Consider the following 20357-nt stretch of genomic DNA (forward strand, 5'->3'; position numbering starts at 1 on the left):
TACACAAACACTAGCTGCATTATGTATTTCAAGCAATGAAACTCCATAAGGAAGTGTATTACAACACATGTCTTGTACATAGTTTTTTTTACAGTAGCATGTAGATTTTCAGTAAATAGTATTATGGGCCGATGATGTATGTTTACACATTTTACAACCAATTAACAACACTTTAATGTTTGATGACTTTCTCTTCAACTATATAACAATAACTTGTTTTTATCAGCTGTTTAATTTGAAAATAAACTTTTTCAGTCATTTTAAATCTTATGATTTAATATTCATACATTTCAGATGTCAGCATTTGTACTGAATACAATACCAGAAGTATGGCCTCATGCTATTAAAGATATCATAGAGACTTTCCAACAGAATACTGTACCAAGCCTAGATGTAAGTTTATGTACTCTAGACGGATAGCAATTGGGATGTAACCTCTAAAGCTTATTTGTATACTTAAGAGAAGTGGTGAGATGAACAAGTGAAGAAATAGACACATGGAGAGAGAGTCAGACAGAGAGACAGAGAGACAGACAGGTTATGAAAAGGACAGCTGGTGAGATAGGTAGAACAATTGCAAGACAAACCAGTGGAGAGATAGACTAGTGGAGAGATAGATGTGTGGACAGATAGATGAGTGGATAGATAGATGAGTGGATAGATAGATGAGTGGATAGATGAGTGGATAGATAGCTGAGTGGATAGATAGATGAGTGGATAGATAGATGAGTGGATAGATGAGTGGATAGATATATGAGTGGATAGATAGATGAGTGGATAGATAGATGTGTGGACAGATAGATGAGTGGATAGATAGATGAGTGGACAGATAGATGAGTGGATAGATAGATGAGTGGTTAGATAGATGACTGGATAGATAGATGAGTGGATAGATAGATGAGTGGAGAGATAAATGAGTGGATAGATAGGTGAGTGGACAGATAGATGAGTGGATAGATAGATGAGTGGAGAGATAAATGAGTGGATAGATAGATGGGTGGATAGATAGATGAGTGGATAGATAGATGAGTGGATAGATAGATGAGTGGATAGATAGATGAGTGGATAGATGAGTGGATAGATAGATGAGTGGATAGATAGATGAGTGGACAGATAGATGAGTGGATAGATAGATGAGTGGAGAGATAAATGAGTGGATAGATAGATGGGTGGATAGATAGATGAGTGGATAGATAGATGGGTGGGTGGAGAGATAGATGAGTGGATAGACAAATTAGTGGATAGATATATGAGTTGAAAGATAGATGAGTGGACAGATATATGCGTGGACAGAGACAGATGGACAGATAGATAGATGATCAGATAGACAAGTGGACCGATAGACAAGTGGATATATAGATTAGTGGATATGTAGGTGAGTAGATAGATAGATAGACCGATGAGTGGACAGACGGATGAGTGGATAGATGAGTGGACAGAAACAGATAGACAAGTGGATAGATGGACAGATAGATGAGTGGATAGATAGATGAGTGGATAGACAGATGAGTGGATATATAGACCAGTGAATATATGTACAGATTAATAGATAGATGAGTGGACAGATAGATCAGTAGATAGATGGATGAATAATAAGACTGACAGATATACCTGAGGTAAAAATATTTAGATCTCAGTTGATACAACTCTATCAGAAGACCATCTGTATGACACAATCCTTTCAATTATCTTTCTTAGGACACGCAGAAGTGTACATCTCTACTTGAACTATTGACTGTATTGCCAGAAGAAGTAAGTTTAAAACAAGTTTACAAATACATCCAGTTATGATAAATAACAAAATATAAATATATACATAATCTTCTTTGTGGTAATGTATTACTAAGTGGTAATGTATTACAGACAACATTGCTTCAAAGATATTGCCATGATATCCACTCTTTCACCCCTCCTGTTGTCTATGGTACAAGAAGTCAATGTGTAATCCCCCCCCCCCCCCCCCCCCCCCCCCCCGGTTTATTGTAATTCATGATACAATGTCCCATACTGACAAATTAACTGAATCAATCCTTGTCAACACATGTATGATTTTGTCTTGTGTAATAATTTCTGATATAGTATTTTTCCCTCTTGACAGTTCCATACATGTCCTATGGCACAATCAAGGAAAGGCTATGTAAGACATGAATTACAGATAGGTTTACAGTCTGGTAAGTCATACATTTTATCATACTCAGATAGGTTTACAGTTAGGTAAGTCATACATTTTATCATACTCAGATAGGTTTACAGTTAGGTAAGTCATACATTTTATCATACTCAGATAGGTTTACAGTTAGGTAAGTCATACATTTTATCATACTCAGATAGGTTTACAGTTAGGTAAGTCATACATTTTATCATACTCAGATAGGTTTACAGTTAGGTAAGTCATACATTTTATCATACTCAGATAGGTTTACAGTTAGGTAAGTCATACATTTTATCATACTCAGATAGGTTTACAGTTAGGTAAGTCATATATTTTATCATACTCAGATAGGTTTACAGTTAGGTAAGTCATACATTTTATCATACTCAGATAGGTTTACAGTTAGGTAAGTCATACATTTTATCATACTCAGATAGGTTTACAGTTAGGTAAGTCATACATTTTATCATACTCAGATAGGTTTACAGTTAGGTAAGTCATACATTTTATCATACTCAGATAGGTTTACAGTTAGGTAAGTCATACATTTTATCATACTCAGATAGGTTTATAGTTAGGTAAGTCATACATTTTATCATACTCAGATAGGTTTACAGTTAGGTAAGTCATACATTTTATCATACTCAGATAGGTTTACAGTCAGGTAAGTCATACATTTTATCATACTCAGATAGGTTTACAGTTAGGTAAGTCATATATTTTATCATACTCAGATAGGTTTACAGTTAGGTAAGTCATACATTTTATCATACTCAGATAGGTTTACAGTCTGGTAAGTCATACATTTTATCATACTCAGATAGGTTTACAGTTAGGTAAGTCATACATTTTATCATACTCAGATAGGTTTACAGTTAGGTAAGTCATACATTTTATACTCAGATAGGTTTACAGTTAGGTAAGTCATACATTTTATCATACTCAGATAGGTTTACAGTTAGGTAAGTCATACATTTTATCATACTCAGATAGGTTTACAGTTAGGTAAGTCATACATTTTATCATACTCAGATAGGTTTACAGTAAAGTAAGTCATACATTTTATCATACTCAGATAGGTTTACAGTCAGGTAAGTCATACATTTTATCATACTCAGATAGGTTTACAGTTAGGTAAGTCATACATTTTATCATACTCAGATAGGTTTACAGTTAGGTAAGTCATACATTTTATCATACTCAGATAGGTTTACAGTTAGGTAAGTCATACATTTTATCATACTCAGATAGGTTTACAGTTAGGTAAGTCATACATTTTATCATACTCAGATAGGTTTACAGTCTGGTAAGTCATACATTTTATCATACTCAGATAGGTTTATAGTTAGGTAAGTCATACATTTTATCATACTCAGATAGTTTTACAGTCAGGTAAGTCATACATTTTATCATACTCAGATAGGTTTACAGTTAGGTAAGTCATACATTTTATCATACTCAGATAGGTTTACAGTCTGGTAAGTCATACATTTTATCATACTCAGATAGGTTTACAGTTAGGTAAGTCATACATTTTATCATACTCAGATAGGTTTACAGTTAGGTAAGTCATACATTTTATCATACTCAGATAGGTTTACAGTTAGGTAAGTCATACATTTTATCATACTCAGATAGGTTTACAGTCAGGTAAGTCATACATTTTATCATACTCAGATAGGTTTACAGTTAGGTAAGTCATACATTTTATCATACTCAGATAGGTTTACAGTCAGGTAAGTCATACATTTTATCATACTCAGATAGGTTTACAGTTAGGTAAGTCATACATTTTATCATACTCAGATAGGTTTACAGTTAGGTAAGTCATACATTTTATCATACTCAGATAGGTTTACAGTCAGGTAAGTCATACATTTTATCATACTCAGATAGGTTTACAGTTAGGTAAGTCATACATTTTATCATACTCAGATAGGTTTACAGTCTGGTAAGTCATACATTTTATCATACTCAGATAGGTTTACAGTTAGGTAAGTCATACATTTTATCATACTCAGATAGGTTTACAGTTAGGTAAGTCATACATTTTATCATACTCAGATAGGTTTACAGTCAGGTAAGTCATACATTTTATCATACTCAGATAGGTTTACAGTCTGGTAAGTCATACATTTTATCATACTCAGATAGGTTTACAGTTAGGTAAGTCATACATTTTATCATACTCAGATAGGTTTACAGTTAGGTAAGTCATACATTTTATCATACTCAGATAGGTTTACAGTCAGGTAAGTCATACATTTTATCATACTCAGATAGGTTTACAGTCTGGTAAGTCATACATTTTATCATACTCAGATAGGTTTACAGTTAGGTAAGTCATACATTTTATCATACTCAGATAGGTTTACAGTTAGGTAAGTCATACATTTTATCATACTCAGATAGGTTTACAGTTAGGTAAGTCATACATTTTATCATACTCAGATAGTTTTACAGTCAGGTAAGTCATACATTTTATCATACTCAGATAGGTTTACAGTTAGGTAAGTCATACATTTTATCATACTCAGATAGGTTTACAGTCTGGTAAGTCATACATTTTATCATACTCAGATAGGTTTACAGTCTGGTAAGTCATACATTTTATCATACTCAGATAGGTTTACAGTTAGGTAAGTCATACATTTTATCATACTCAGATAGGTTTACAGTTAGGTAAGTCATACATTTTATCATACTCAGATAGGTTTACAGTTAGGTAAGTCATACATTTTATCATACTCAGATAGGTTTACAGTTAGGTAAATCATACATTTTATCATACTCAGATAGGTTTACAGTCTGGTAAGTCATACATTTTATCATACTCAGATAGGTTTACAGTTAGGTAAGTCATACATTTTATCATACTCAGATATGTTTACAGTTAGGTAAGTCATACATTTTATCATACTCAGATAGGTTTACAGTCTGGTAAGTCATACATTTTATCATACTCAGATAGGTTTACAGTTAGGTAAATCATACATTTTATCATACTCAGATAGGTTTACAGTTAGGTAAGTCATACATTTGATCATACTCAGATAGGTTTATAGTTAGGTAAGTCATACATTTGATCATACTCAGATAGGTTTACAGTTAGGTAAGTCATACATTTGATCATACTCAGATAGGTTTATAGTTAGGTAAGTCATACATTTTATCATACTCAGATAGGTTTACAGTTAGGTAAGTCATACATTTTATCATACTCAGATAGGTTTACAGTCTGGTAAGCCATACATTTTGACCCCTGACCTTTGAAGACATTCTTTGTTCATTGCACATGAAATTCTAATAGAAAGTCTAACAAAAACATTTATGTAGTAGAAAGTTTAACAAGAACATTTATGTAGTAGAAAGTCTAACAAGAACATTTATGTAGTAGAAAGACTAACAAGAACATTTATGTAGTAGAAAGTCTAACAAGAACATTTATGTAGTAGAAAGTCTAACAAGAACATTTATGTAGTAGAAAGACTAACAACATTTATGTAGTAGAAAGTCTAAAAAAAACATTTATGTAGTAGAAAGAGTAACAGGAACATTTATGTAGTAGAAAATCTAACAAGAACATTTATGTAGTAGAAAGTCTAACAAGAACATTTATGTAGTAAAAAGTCTAACAAGAACATTTATGTAGTAAAAAGACTAACAAAAACATTTATGTAGTAGAAAGTCTAACAAGAAGTTAGAATGTGTGCCATTACAGGCTTTGATTACTTGACAAATCAGTTACGATGGATTTCCAGTAAGAATGAGACAATGATAATTTCTGTTATCATGTAATTTCACTTTGAATGGGCATTTTTCCTGAAAACTTGGACATTGTGATTAGATATTCCATATACCAAAAACAGTACTGTAATTTGAGTATCAATAGTGTGCAAGACAATGCAATTACCCAATGTCCAGGGAAAATAACTATCACAAAATGTTGCACTTGGCAGCTTTACGAGGTTGAAAACATTAACACTTTGTAGATAATACATCCCTTATGATATTTATAAAGCCCAATCATTATTTTTGTATGATCAAGTACATGCTGAGAGGTTAGATGTAGTGTTAGATTCAGTACCCACACTCAAACATTACTTCAATTAACACACACAAATTGAGACGTTACACACACACACACACACACACACACACACACACACACACACACACACACACACACACACACACACATACATACACACACATACATACACACACGGTCAATTTATGTACATTAAATACCTGTAGTGTGTGCACACCACTAAATACCACTAGTGTGTGCAAACCACTAACAGCGTGTGCATACCACTAAATACCACTAATGTGTGCACACCACTAAATACCACTAGTGTGTGCACACCACTAAATACCACTAGTGTGTGCACACCACTAACAGCGTGTGCACACCACTAAATACCACTAGTGTGTGCACACCACTAAATACCACTAGTGTGTGCACACCACTAACAGCGTGTGCACACCACTAAATACCACTAGTGTGTGCACACCACTAACAGCGTGTGCATACCACTAAATACCACTAATGTGTGCACACCACTAAATACCACTAGTGTGTGCACACCACTAAATACCACTAGTGTGTGCACACCACTAACAGCGTGTGCATACCACTAAATACCACTAATGTGGGCACACCACTAAATACCACTAGTGTGTGCACACCACTAAATACCACTAGTGTGTGCACACCACTAACAGCGTGTGCACACCACTAAATACCACTAGTGTGTGCACACCACTAAATACCACTAGTGTGTGCACACCACTAACAGCGTGTGCACACCACTAAATACCACTAGTGTGTGCACACCACTAAATACCACTAGTGTGTGCACACCACTAAATACCACTAGTGTGTGCACACCACTAACAGCGTGTGCACACCACTAAATACCACTAATGTGGGCACACCACTAAATACCACTAGTGTGTGCACACCACTAACAGCGTGTGCACACCACTAAATACCACTAGTGTGTGCACACCACTAAATACCACTAGTGTGTGCACACCACTAAATACCACTAGTGTGTGCACACCACTAACAGCGTGTGCATACCACTAAATACCACTAATGTGTGCACACCACTAAATACCACTAGTGTGTGCACACCACTAACAGCGTGTGCACACCACTAAATACCACTAGTGTGTGCACACCACTAACAGCGTGTGCACACCACTAAATACCACTAGTGTGTGCACACCACTAACAGCGTGTGCATACCACTAAATACCACTAGTGTGTGCACACCACTAACAGCGTGTGCATACCACTAAATACCACTAGTGTGTGCACACCAATGGAAACAATTACTGATACACACCTATGCAATTATAGGTTTTCTTGTATCTTGCCTTGAATTGAATGATTATTTCTAATTGATTTACAGTGCTGCCATTGCTACAAGGATTACTTAGCAGTGAATCACCAATGGAAATCCGTCACCAAGCATTGAAATGTTTCTCCAGCTGGGTAACATTTGGTATTCCATTGACTGATATAGAGTCAATGATACATATGTTATTTCAGTTAATTCACAGTCCAGATTTGTTTGACACCTGTATAGATGCACTGGTCAATGTTTTATGTAACCCTATAGCATACAAGTAAGTTCCTACATAGCACATACCTGTATAGATGCACTGGTCAATGTTTTATGTAACCCTATAGCATACAAGTAAGTTCCTACATAGCACATACCTGTATAGATACACTGGTCAATGTTTTATGTAACTTTATAGCATACAAGTAAGTTCCTACATAGCACATACCTGTATAGATACACTGGTCAATGTTTTATGTAACTTTATAGCATACAAGTAAGTTCCTACATAGCACATACCTGTATAGATGCACTGGTCAATGTTTTATGTAACCCTATAGCATACAAGTAAGTTCCTACATAGCACATTCCTGTATAGATGCACTGGTCAATGTTTTATGTAACTTTATAGCATACAAGTAAGTTCCTACATAGCACATACCTGTATAGATGCACTGGTCAATGTTTTATGTAACTTTCTGGCATACAAGTAAGTTCCTACATAGCACATACCTGTATAGATGCACTGGTCAATGTTTTATGTAACTTTATAGCATACAAGTAAGTTCCTACATAGCACATACAAGTAAGTTCCTACATAGCACATACCTGTATAGATGCACTGGTCAATGTTTTATGTAACCCTATAGCATACAAGTAAGTTCCTACATAGCACATACCTGTATAGATGCACTGGTCAATGTTTTATGTAACTTTATAGCATACAAGTAAGTTCCTACATAGCACATACCTGTATAGATGCACTGGTCAATGTTTTATGTAACTTTATAGCATACAAGTAAGTTCCTACATAGCACATACCTGTATAGATACACTGGTCAATGTTTTATGTAACTTTATAGCATACAAGTAAGTTCCTACATAGCACATACCTGTATAGATGCACTGGTCAATGTTTTATGTAACTTTATAGCATACAAGTAAGTTCCTACATAGCACATACCTGTATAGATGCACTGGTCAATGTTTTATGTAACTTTATAGCATACAAGTAAGTTCCTACATAGCACATACCTGTATAGATACACTGGTCAATGTTTTATGTAACTTTATAGCATACAAGTAAGTTCCTACATAGCACATACCTGTATAGATGCACTGGTCAATGTTTTATGTAACTTTATAGCATACAAGTAAGTTCCTACATAGCACATACAGGTATAGATGCACTGGTCAATGTTTTATGTAACTTTATAGCATACAAGTAAGTTCCTACATAGCACATACAGGTAAGTTCCTACATAGCACATACCTGTATAGATGCACTGGTCAATGTTTTATGTAACCCTATAGCATACAAGTAAGTTCCTACATAGCACATACCTGCATAGATGCACTGGTCAATGTTTTATGTAACTTTATAGCATACAAGTAAGTTCCTACATAGCACATACCTGCATAGATGCACTGGTCAATGTTTTATGTAACTTTATAGCATACAAGTAAGTTCCTACATAGCACATACCTGTATAGATGCACTGGTCAATGTTTTATGTAACGTTATAGCATACAAGTAAGTTCCTACATAGCACATACCTGTATAGATACACTGGTCAATGTTTTATGTAACCCTATAGCATACAAGTAAGTTCCTACATAGCACATACCTGTATAGATGCACTGGTCAATGTTTTATGTAACCCTATAGCATACAAGTAAGTTCCTACATAGCACATACCTGTATAGATACACTGGTCAATGTTTTATGTAACTTTATAGCATACAAGTAAGTTCCTACATAGCACATACCTGTATAGATGCACTGGTCAATGTTTTATGTAACCCTATAGCATACAAGTAAGTTCCTACATAGCACATACCTGTATAGATACACTGGTCAATGTTTTATGTAACTTTATAGCATACAAGTAAGTTCCTACATAGCACATACCTGTATAGATACACTGGTCAATGTTTTATGTAACTTTATAGCATACAAGTAAGTTCCTACATAGCACATACCTGTATAGATGCACTGGTCAATGTTTTATGTAACCCTATAGCATATAAGTAAGTTCCTACATAGCACATACAAGTAAGTTCCTACATAGCACATACCTGTATAGATACACTGGTCAATGTTTTATGTAACCCTATAGCATACAAGTAAGTTCCTACATAGCACATACCTGTATAGATGCACTGGTCAATGTTTTATGTAACCCTATAGCATACAAGTAAGTTCCTACATAACACATACCTGTATAGATACACTGGTCAATGTTTTATGTAACTTTATAGCATACAAGTAAGTTCCTACATAGCACATACCTGTATAGATGCACTGGTCAATGTTTTATGTAACCCTATAGCATACAAGTAAGTTCCTACATAGCACATATCTGTATAGATACACTGGTCAATGTTTTATGTAACTTTATAGCATACAAGTAAGTTCCTACATAGCACATACCTGTATAGATGCACTGGTCAATGTTTTATGTAACCCTATAGCATACAAGTAAGTTCCTACATAGCACATACCTGTATAGATACACTGGTCAATGTTTTATGTAACTTTATAGCATACAAGTAAGTTCCTACATAGCACATACCTGTATAGATGCACTGGTCAATGTTTTATGTAACTTTATAGCATACAAGTAAGTTCCTACATAGCACATATCTGTATAGATGCACTGGTCAATGTTTTATGTAACCCTATAGCATACAAGTAAGTTCCTACATAGCACATATCTGTATAGATACACTGGTCAATGTTTTATGTAACCCTATAGCATACAAGTAAGTTCCTACATAGCACATACCTGTATAGATGCACTGGTCAATGTTTTATGTAACTTTATAGCATACAAGTAAGTTCCTACATAGCACATTCCTGTATAGATACACTGGTCAATGTTTTATGTAACTTTCTGGCATACAAGTAAGTTCCTACATAGCACATACCTGTATAGATACACTGGTCAATGTTTTATGTAACCCTATAGCATACAAGTAAGTTCCTACATAGCACATACCTGTATAGATGCACTGGTCAATGTTTTATGTAACTTTATAGCATACAAGTAAGTTCCTACATAGCACATACCTGTATAGATACACTGGTCAATGTTTTATGTAACTTTATAGCATACAAGTAAGTTCCTACATAGCACATACCTGTATAGATGCACTGGTCAATGTTTTATGTAACTTTATAGCATACAAGTAAGTTCCTACATAGCACATACAGGTATAGATGCACTGGTCAATGTTTTATGTAACTTTATAGCATACAAGTAAGTTCCTACATAGCACATACAGGTATAGATGCACTGGTCAATGTTTTATGTAACTTTATAGCATACAAGTAAGTTCCTACATAGCACATACAGGTAAGTTCCTACATAGCACATACCTGTATAGATGCACTGGTCAATGTTTTATGTAACCCTATAGCATACAAGTAAGTTCCTACATAGCACATACCTGCATAGATGCACTGGTCAATGTTTTATGTAACTTTATAGCATACAAGTAAGTTCCTACATAGCACATACCTGCATAGATGCACTGGTCAATGTTTTATGTAACTTTATAGCATACAAGTAAGTTCCTACATAGCACATACCTGTATAGATGCACTGGTCAATGTTTTATGTAACGTTATAGCATACAAGTAAGTTCCTACATAGCACATACCTGTATAGATACACTGGTCAATGTTTTATGTAACTTTATAGCATACAAGTAAGTTCCTACACAGCACATACCTGTATAGATGCACTGGTCAATGTTTTATGTAACCCTATAGCATACAAGTAAGTTCCTACATAGCACATACCTGTATAGATGCACTGGTCAATGTTTTATGTAACTTTATAGCATACAAGTAAGTTCCTACATAGCACATACCTGTATAGATGCACTGGTCAATGTTTTATGTAACTTTATAGCATACAAGTAAGTTCCTACATAGCACATACAGGTATAGATGCACTGGTCAATGTTTTATGTAACTTTATAGCATACAAGTAAGTTCCTACATAGCACATACAGGTATAGATGCACTGGTCAATGTTTTATGTAACTTTATAGCATACAAGTAAGTTCCTACATAGCACATACAGGTAAGTTCCTACATAGCACATACCTGTATAGATGCACTGGTCAATGTTTTATGTAACCCTATAGCATACAAGTAAGTTCCTACATAGCACATACCTGCATAGATGCACTGGTCAATGTTTTATGTAACTTTATAGCATACAAGTAAGTTCCTACATAGCACATACCTGCATAGATGCACTGGTCAATGTTTTATGTAACTTTATAGCATACAAGTAAGTTCCTACATAGCACATACCTGTATAGATGCACTGGTCAATGTTTTATGTAACGTTATAGCATACAAGTAAGTTCCTACATAGCACATACCTGTATAGATACACTGGTCAATGTTTTATGTAACTTTATAGCATACAAGTAAGTTCCTACATAGCACATACCTGTATAGATGCACTGGTCAATGTTTTATGTAACCCTATAGCATACAAGTAAGTTCCTACATAGCACATACCTGTATAGATACACTGGTCAATGTTTTATGTAACTTTATAGCATACAAGTAAGTTCCTACATAGCACATACCTGTATAGATGCACTGGTCAATGTTTTATGTAACTTTCTGGCATACAAGTAAGTTCCTACATAGCACATATCTGTATAGATACACTGGTCAATGTTTTATGTAACTTTATAGCATACAAGTAAGTTCCTACATAGCACATACCTGTATAGATGCACTGGTCAATGTTTTATGTAACTTTATAGCATACAAGTAAGTTCCTACATAGCACATACCTGTATAGATACACTGGTCAATGTTTTATGTAACTTTATAGCATACAAGTAAGTTCCTACATAGCACATACCTGTATAGATGCACTGGTCAATGTTTTATGTAACTTTATAGCATACAAGTAAGTTCCTACATAGCACATACCTGTATAGATACACTGGTCAATGTTTTATGTAACTTTATAGCATACAAGTAAGTTCCTACATAGCACATACCTGTATAGATGCACTGGTCAATGTTTTATGTAACTTTCTGGCATACAAGTAAGTTCCTACATAGCACATACCTGTATAGATGCACTGGTCAATGTTTTATGTAACCCTATAGCATACAAGTAAGTTCCTACATAGCACATACAAGTAAGTTCCTACATAGCACATACCTGTATAGATACACTGGTCAATGTTTTATGTAACCCTATAGCATACAAGTAAGTTCCTACATAGCACATACCTGTATAGATGCACTGGTCAATGTTTTATGTAACCCTATAGCATACAAGTAAGTTCCTACATAACACATACCTGTATAGATACACTGGTCAATGTTTTATGTAACTTTATAGCATACAAGTAAGTTCCTACATAGCACATACCTGTATAGATACACTGGTCAATGTTTTATGTAACTTTATAGCATACAAGTAAGTTCCTACATAGCACATACCTGTATAGATGCACTGGTCAATGTTTTATGTTACTTTCTGGCATACAAGTAAGTTCCTACATAGCACATATCTGTATAGATACACTGGTCAATGTTTTATGTAACCCTGTAGCATACAAGTAAGTTCCTACATAGCACATATCTGTATAGATACACTGGTCAATGTTTTATGTAACTTTATAGCATACAAGTAAGTTCCTACATAGCACATACCTGTATAGATGCACTGGTCAATGTTTTATGTAACCCTATAGCATACAAGTAAGTTCCTACATAGCACATACCTGTATAGATACACTGGTCAATGTTTTATGTAACTTTATAGCATACAAGTAAGTTCCTACATAGCACATACCTGTATAGATGCACTGGTCAATGTTTTATGTAACTTTATAGCATACAAGTAAGTTCCTACATAGCACATACCTGTATAGATGCACTGGTCAATGTTTTATGTAACTTTATAGCATACAAGTAAGTTCCTACATAGCACATACCTGTATAGATGCACTGGTCAATGTTTTATGTAACTTTATAGCATACAAGTAAGTTCCTACATAGCACATACCTGTATAGATGCACTGGTCAATGTTTTATGTAACTTTATAGCATACAAGTAAGTTCCTACATAGCACATACCTGTATAGATGCACTGGTCAATGTTTTATGTAACTTTATAGCATACAAGTAAGTTCCTACATAGCACATACAGGTATAGATGCACTGGTCAATGTTTTATGTAACTTTATAGCATACAAGTAAGTTCCTACATAGCACATACAGGTATAGATGCACTGGTCAATGTTTTATGTAACTTTATAGCATACAAGTAAGTTCCTACATAGCATATACAGGTAAGTTCCTACATAGCACATACCTGTATAGATGCACTGGTCAATGTTTTATGTAACCCTATAGCATACAAGTAAGTTCCTACATAGCACATACCTGCATAGATGCACTGGTCAATGTTTTATGTAACTTTATAGCATACAAGTAAGTTCCTACATAGCACATACCTGCATAGATGCACTGGTCAATGTTTTATGTAACTTTATAGCATACAAGTAAGTTCCTACATAGCACATACCTGTATAGATGCACTGGTCAATGTTTTATGTAACGTTATAGCATACAAGTAAGTTCCTACATAGCACGTACCTGTATAGATACACTGGTCAATGTTTTATGTAACTTTATAGCATACAAGTAAGTTCCTACACAGCACATACCTGTATAGATGCACTGGTCAATGTTTTATGTAACCCTATAGCATACAAGTAAGTTCCTACATAGCACATACCTGTATAGATGCACTGGTCAATGTTTTATGTAACTTTATAGCATACAAGTAAGTTCCTACATAGCACATACCTGTATAGATGCACTGGTCAATGTTTTATGTAACTTTATAGCATACAAGTAAGTTCCTACATAGCACATACAGGTATAGATGCACTGGTCAATGTTTTATGTAACTTTATAGCATACAAGTAAGTTCCTACATAGCACATACAGGTATAGATGCACTGGTCAATGTTTTATGTAACTTTATAGCATACAAGTAAGTTCCTACATAGCACATACAGGTAAGTTCCTACATAGCACATACCTGTATAGATGCACTGGTCAATGTTTTATGTAACCCTATAGCATACAAGTAAGTTCCTACATAGCACATACCTGCATAGATGCACTGGTCAATGTTTTATGTAACTTTATAGCATACAAGTAAGTTCCTACATAGCACATACCTGCATAGATGCACTGGTCAATGTTTTATGTAACTTTATAGCATACAAGTAAGTTCCTACATAGCACATACCTGTATAGATGCACTGGTCAATGTTTTATGTAACGTTATAGCATACAAGTAAGTTCCTACATAGCACATACCTGTATAGATACACTGGTCAATGTTTTATGTAACTTTATAGCATACAAGTAAGTTCCTACATAGCACATACCTGTATAGATGCACTGGTCAATGTTTTATGTAACTTTATAGCATACAAGTAAGTTCCTACATAGCACATACCTGTATAGATGCACTGGTCAATGTTTTATGTAACTTTATAGCATACAAGTAAGTTCCTACATAGCACATACCTGTATAGATGCACTGGTCAATGTTTTATGTAACTTTATAGCATACAAGTAAGTTCCTACATAGCACATACCTGCATAGATGCACTGGTCAATGTTTTATGTAACTTTATAGCATACAAGTAAGTTCCTACATAGCACATACCTGTATAGATGCACTGGTCAATGTTTTATGTAACGTTATAGCATACAAGTAAGTTCCTACATAGCACATACCTGTATAGATACACTGGTCAATGTTTTATGTAACTTTATAGCATACAAGTAAGTTCCTACATAGCACATACCTGTATAGATGCACTGGTCAATGTTTTATGTAACCCTATAGCATACAAGTAAGTTCCTACATAGCACATACCTGTATAGATACACTGGTCAATGTTTTATGTAACTTTATAGCATACAAGTAAGTTCCTACATAGCACATACCTGTATAGATGCACTGGTCAATGTTTTATGTAACTTTCTGGCATACAAGTAAGTTCCTACATAGCACATACCTGTATAGATGCACTGGTCAATGTTTTATGTAACTTTATAGCATACAAGTAAGTTCCTACATAGCACATACCTGTATAGATACACTGGTCAATGTTTTATGTAACTTTATAGCATACAAGTAAGTTCCTACATAGCACATACCTGTATAGATGCACTGGTCAATGTTTTATGTAACCCTATAGCATACAAGTAAGTTCCTACATAGCACATACAAGTAAGTTCCTACATAGCACATACCTGTATAGATACACTGGTCAATGTTTTATGTAACCCTATAGCATACAAGTAAGTTCCTACATAGCACATACCTGTATAGATGCACTGGTCAATGTTTTATGTAACCCTATAGCATACAAGTAAGTTCCTACATAACACATACCTGTATAGATACACTGGTCAATGTTTTATGTAACTTTATAGCATACAAGTAAGTTCCTACATAGCACATACCTGTATAGATACACTGGTCAATGTTTTATGTAACTTTATAGCATACAAGTAAGTTCCTACATAGCACATACCTGTATAGATGCACTGGTCAATGTTTTATGTTACTTTCTGGCATACAAGTAAGTTCCTACATAGCACATACCTGTATAGATGCACTGGTCAATGTTTTATGTAACCCTGTAGCATACAAGTAAGTTCCTACATAGCACATATCTGTATAGATACACTGGTCAATGTTTTATGTAACTTTATAGCATACAAGTAAGTTCCTACATAGCACATACCTGTATAGATGCACTGGTCAATGTTTTATGTAACCCTATAGCATACAAGTAAGTTCCTACATAGCACATACCTGTATAGATACACTGGTCAATGTTTTATGTAACTTTATAGCATACAAGTAAGTTCCTACATAGCACATACCTGTATAGATGCACTGGTCAATGTTTTATGTAACTTTATAGCATACAAGTAAGTTCCTACATAGCACATACCTGTATAGATGCACTGGTCAATGTTTTATGTAACTTTATAGCATACAAGTAAGTTCCTACATAGCACATTCCTGTATAGATACACTGGTCAATGTTTTATGTAACTTTCTGGCATACAAGTAAGTTCCTACATAGCACATACCTGTATAGATACACTGGTCAATGTTTTATGTAACCCTATAGCATACAAGTAAGTTCCTACATAGCACATACCTGTATAGATGCACTGGTCAATGTTTTATGTAACTTTATAGCATACAAGTAAGTTCCTACATAGCACATACCTGTATAGATACACTGGTCAATGTTTTATGTAACGTTATAGCATACAAGTAAGTTCCTACATAGCACATACCTGTATAGATACACTGGTCAATGTTTTATGTAACTTTCTGGCATACAAGTAAGTTCCTACATAGCACATACCTGCATAGATGCACTGGTCAATGTTTTATGTAACTTTATAGCATACAAGTAAGTTCCTACATAGCACATACCTGCATAGATGCACTGGTCAATGTTTTATGTAACTTTATAGTGTACAAGCACGGAGACTCGGCATTCAAGCTTTAACTAAGACTCGAGTACATTTTTTTAAGTACAGAAATCTGTGCTGAGTATAAAATTACAATCAAACGCTGTCTGAAATCTAACTGACACTAAGATGTAATTAAACTGATGACATTAATTATGTCTCCACTGTTTAACATAATGAGAATGAAATAGGTACATGTCAAGTGTCTGTCAATATTGTGTTGGATTACAATCCTGTTGTCAGATGATTATTTACTGACATTCACTTTGAAGTCTTGTAATAGGAAACGATAGTATGATGATGAATACCAAGTCTCTGGACTAGTTTATGAACTATAGACATATAATTAGATTTGTTATTCAAAATGTTGTGTCTAATCATTCAAATTGGCCGTTAGCTTTCCAAACAATTCTGTATATGACATATTAGTAATAGGCCAACTTGTACCATTGTTAGCTCCCTTTATGTCATGGAGGTTTAATAGACCAACTTGATATACCATTGTTAGCTCCCTTTATGTACTGGAGGTTTAATAGACCAACTTGATATACCATTGTTAGCTCCCTTTATGTCCTGTAGGTTTAATAGACCAACTTGATATACCATTGTTAGCTCCCTTTATGTCATGGAGGTTTAATAGACCAACTTGATATACCATTGTTAGCTCCCTTTATGTCCTGGAGGTTTAATAGACCAACTTGATATACCATTGTTAGCTCCCTTTATGTCCTGGAGGTTTAATAGACCAACTTGATATACCATTGTTAGCTCCCTGTATGTCATGGAGGTTTAATAGACCAACTTGATATACCATTGTTAGCCCCCTTTATGCCATGGAGGTTTAATAGACCAACTTGATATACCATTGTTAGCTCCCTTTATGCCATGGAGGTTTAATAGACCAACTTGATATACCATTGTTAGCTCCCTTTATGTCCTGGAGGTTTAATAGACCAACTTGATATACCATTGTTAGCTCCCTTTATGTCATGGAGGTTTAATAGACCAACTTGATATACCATTGTTAACCCCCTTTATGCCATGGAGGTTTAATAGACCAACTTGATATACCATTGTTAGCTCTCTTTATGTCCTGGATGTTTAATAGACCAACTTGATATACCATTGTTAGCTCCCTTTATGTCCTGGAGGTTTAATAGACCAACTTGATATACCATTGTTAGCTCCCTTTATGTCCTGGAGGTTTAATAGACCAACTTGATACACCATTGTTAGCCCCCTTTATGTCATGGAGGTTTAATAGACCAACTTGATATACCATTGTTAGCTCCCTTTATGTCATGGAGGTTTAATAGACCAACTTGATATACCATTGTTAGCCCCCTTTATGTCATGGAGGTTTAATAGACCAACTTGATATACCATTGTTAGCTCCCTTTATGTCCTGGATGTTTAATAGACCAACTTGATATACCATTGTTAGCTCCCTTTATGTCATGGAGGTTTAATAGACCAACTTGATATACCATTGTTAGCTCCCTTTATGTCATGGAGGTTTAATAGACCAACTTGATATACCATTGTTAGCTCCCTTTATGTCCTGGAGGTTTAATAGACCAACTTGATATACCATTGTTAGCTCCCTTTATGTCCTGGAGGTTTAATAGACCAACTTGATATACCATTGTTAGCTCCCTTTATGTCCTGGAGGTTTAATAGACCAACTTGATATACCATTGTTAGCTCCCTTTATGTCCTGGAGGTTTAATAGACCAACTTGATACACCATTGTTAGCCCCCTTTATGTCATGGAGGTTTAATAGACCAACTTGATATACCATTGTTAGCTCCCTTTATGTCCTGGAGGTTTAATAGACCAACTTGATATACCATTGTTAGCTCCCTTTATGTCCTGGAGGTTTAATAGACCAACTTGATACACCATTGTTAGCCCCCTTTATGTCATGGAGGTTTAATAGACCAACTTGATATACCATTGTTAGCTCCCTTTATGTCCTGGAGGTTTAATAGACCAACTTGATATACCATTGTTAGCTCCCTTTATGTCATGGAGGTTTAATAGACCAACTTGATATACCATTGTTAGCTCCCTAAGAAAGATACCATGTTTATCACTTTATGTCATGGAGGTTTACATATGATGACTCACATCCAACTGTGATCATTAGAGACTGTTACTCCAGCAAAGAACATTTCCTGCATATCACAGTAGTATTTATTTGTTACCACCAATTTCTTTTAAATCATGTCACCATTGTCTCAGAAGTAAAGTATGTGATTCAACTTTGGCTGAAATTATAGCTGCTATTCTTTTTGCAGTGGCCAAAATAATAGCCAATATTTTTCCAGTGGCCAAATTTTCCAATGATCAAAATAATGGGCTGCACATTATTTTAGCCACTGGAAAAATATTGACCATAATTTTGTTCAAAGTTGAATTTTAAATGTTGATCAATGTCAAAATAGAGATGAATATAAAGATTAAGTAATATTCATTTTATATACATTCTATGTTTAATGCTGAAAATGTGAAAATACAACTGTTTTCCAAAAACCATTGGAATATCCAAAATTAATGTGGAAGGTGATTAATGTCAACTTATTCTAACTGTGATGTCTTGTAGATATCCACATACTGTGATTAAAATGGTGCCACTGGTCCTTCAACTAAGAGACTTGTTCACATCTGCTGTCCAAGAAAAAGACATGGTAGGTAAAGCAAGTATCTTACTAATTATACTGTAAATCAATGGTTAAGGAAGGAAGGATAGCTACTGTCATGATAGTGACAGTCAAGTTTATACTGTCTAGCTCTCTCATTAGCCCCCAAAAAACATCCTGACAAAGCATTTCCATCTAGCCATGGTCACAACCACCAAGGAGTGGCATTGTGGTAGTCAATCCTTTCCTGGGTATTATCAGTGTTTTTGCCATTCTAAATAACCATGGCAACTGAAGAACTTCTGACATAACATAGTTTATTGTGGGATAGCAATATCTATTGCTCACAGAAAGAAAAGAAAAGAAATCAACAATCAAAGTAAATATTCAATCAAATTAAATGTGA

General features: G+C 34.8%; 1 protein-coding gene across 1 annotated transcript in view; it reads left to right on the forward strand.

Annotated features, from left to right (window-relative positions):
• LOC144436277 (importin-13-like) overlaps positions 1–20357 on the forward strand; it is a 92606-nt gene that overhangs the window by 5153 nt on the left and 67096 nt on the right. The window contains exons 5-9 of the mRNA XM_078125024.1: positions 295–393; positions 1699–1752; positions 2099–2171; positions 7576–7792; positions 19915–19999. Coding sequence (XP_077981150.1) covers positions 295–393; positions 1699–1752; positions 2099–2171; positions 7576–7792; positions 19915–19999 — 528 coding nt within the window. The remainder of the gene's footprint in view (positions 1–294; positions 394–1698; positions 1753–2098; positions 2172–7575; positions 7793–19914; positions 20000–20357) is intronic.

The sequence above is a fragment of the Glandiceps talaboti genome, chromosome 6 (assembly GCF_964340395.1).
Source record: "Glandiceps talaboti chromosome 6, keGlaTala1.1, whole genome shotgun sequence".
Taxonomy (NCBI): Eukaryota; Metazoa; Hemichordata; class Enteropneusta; family Spengelidae; genus Glandiceps; species Glandiceps talaboti.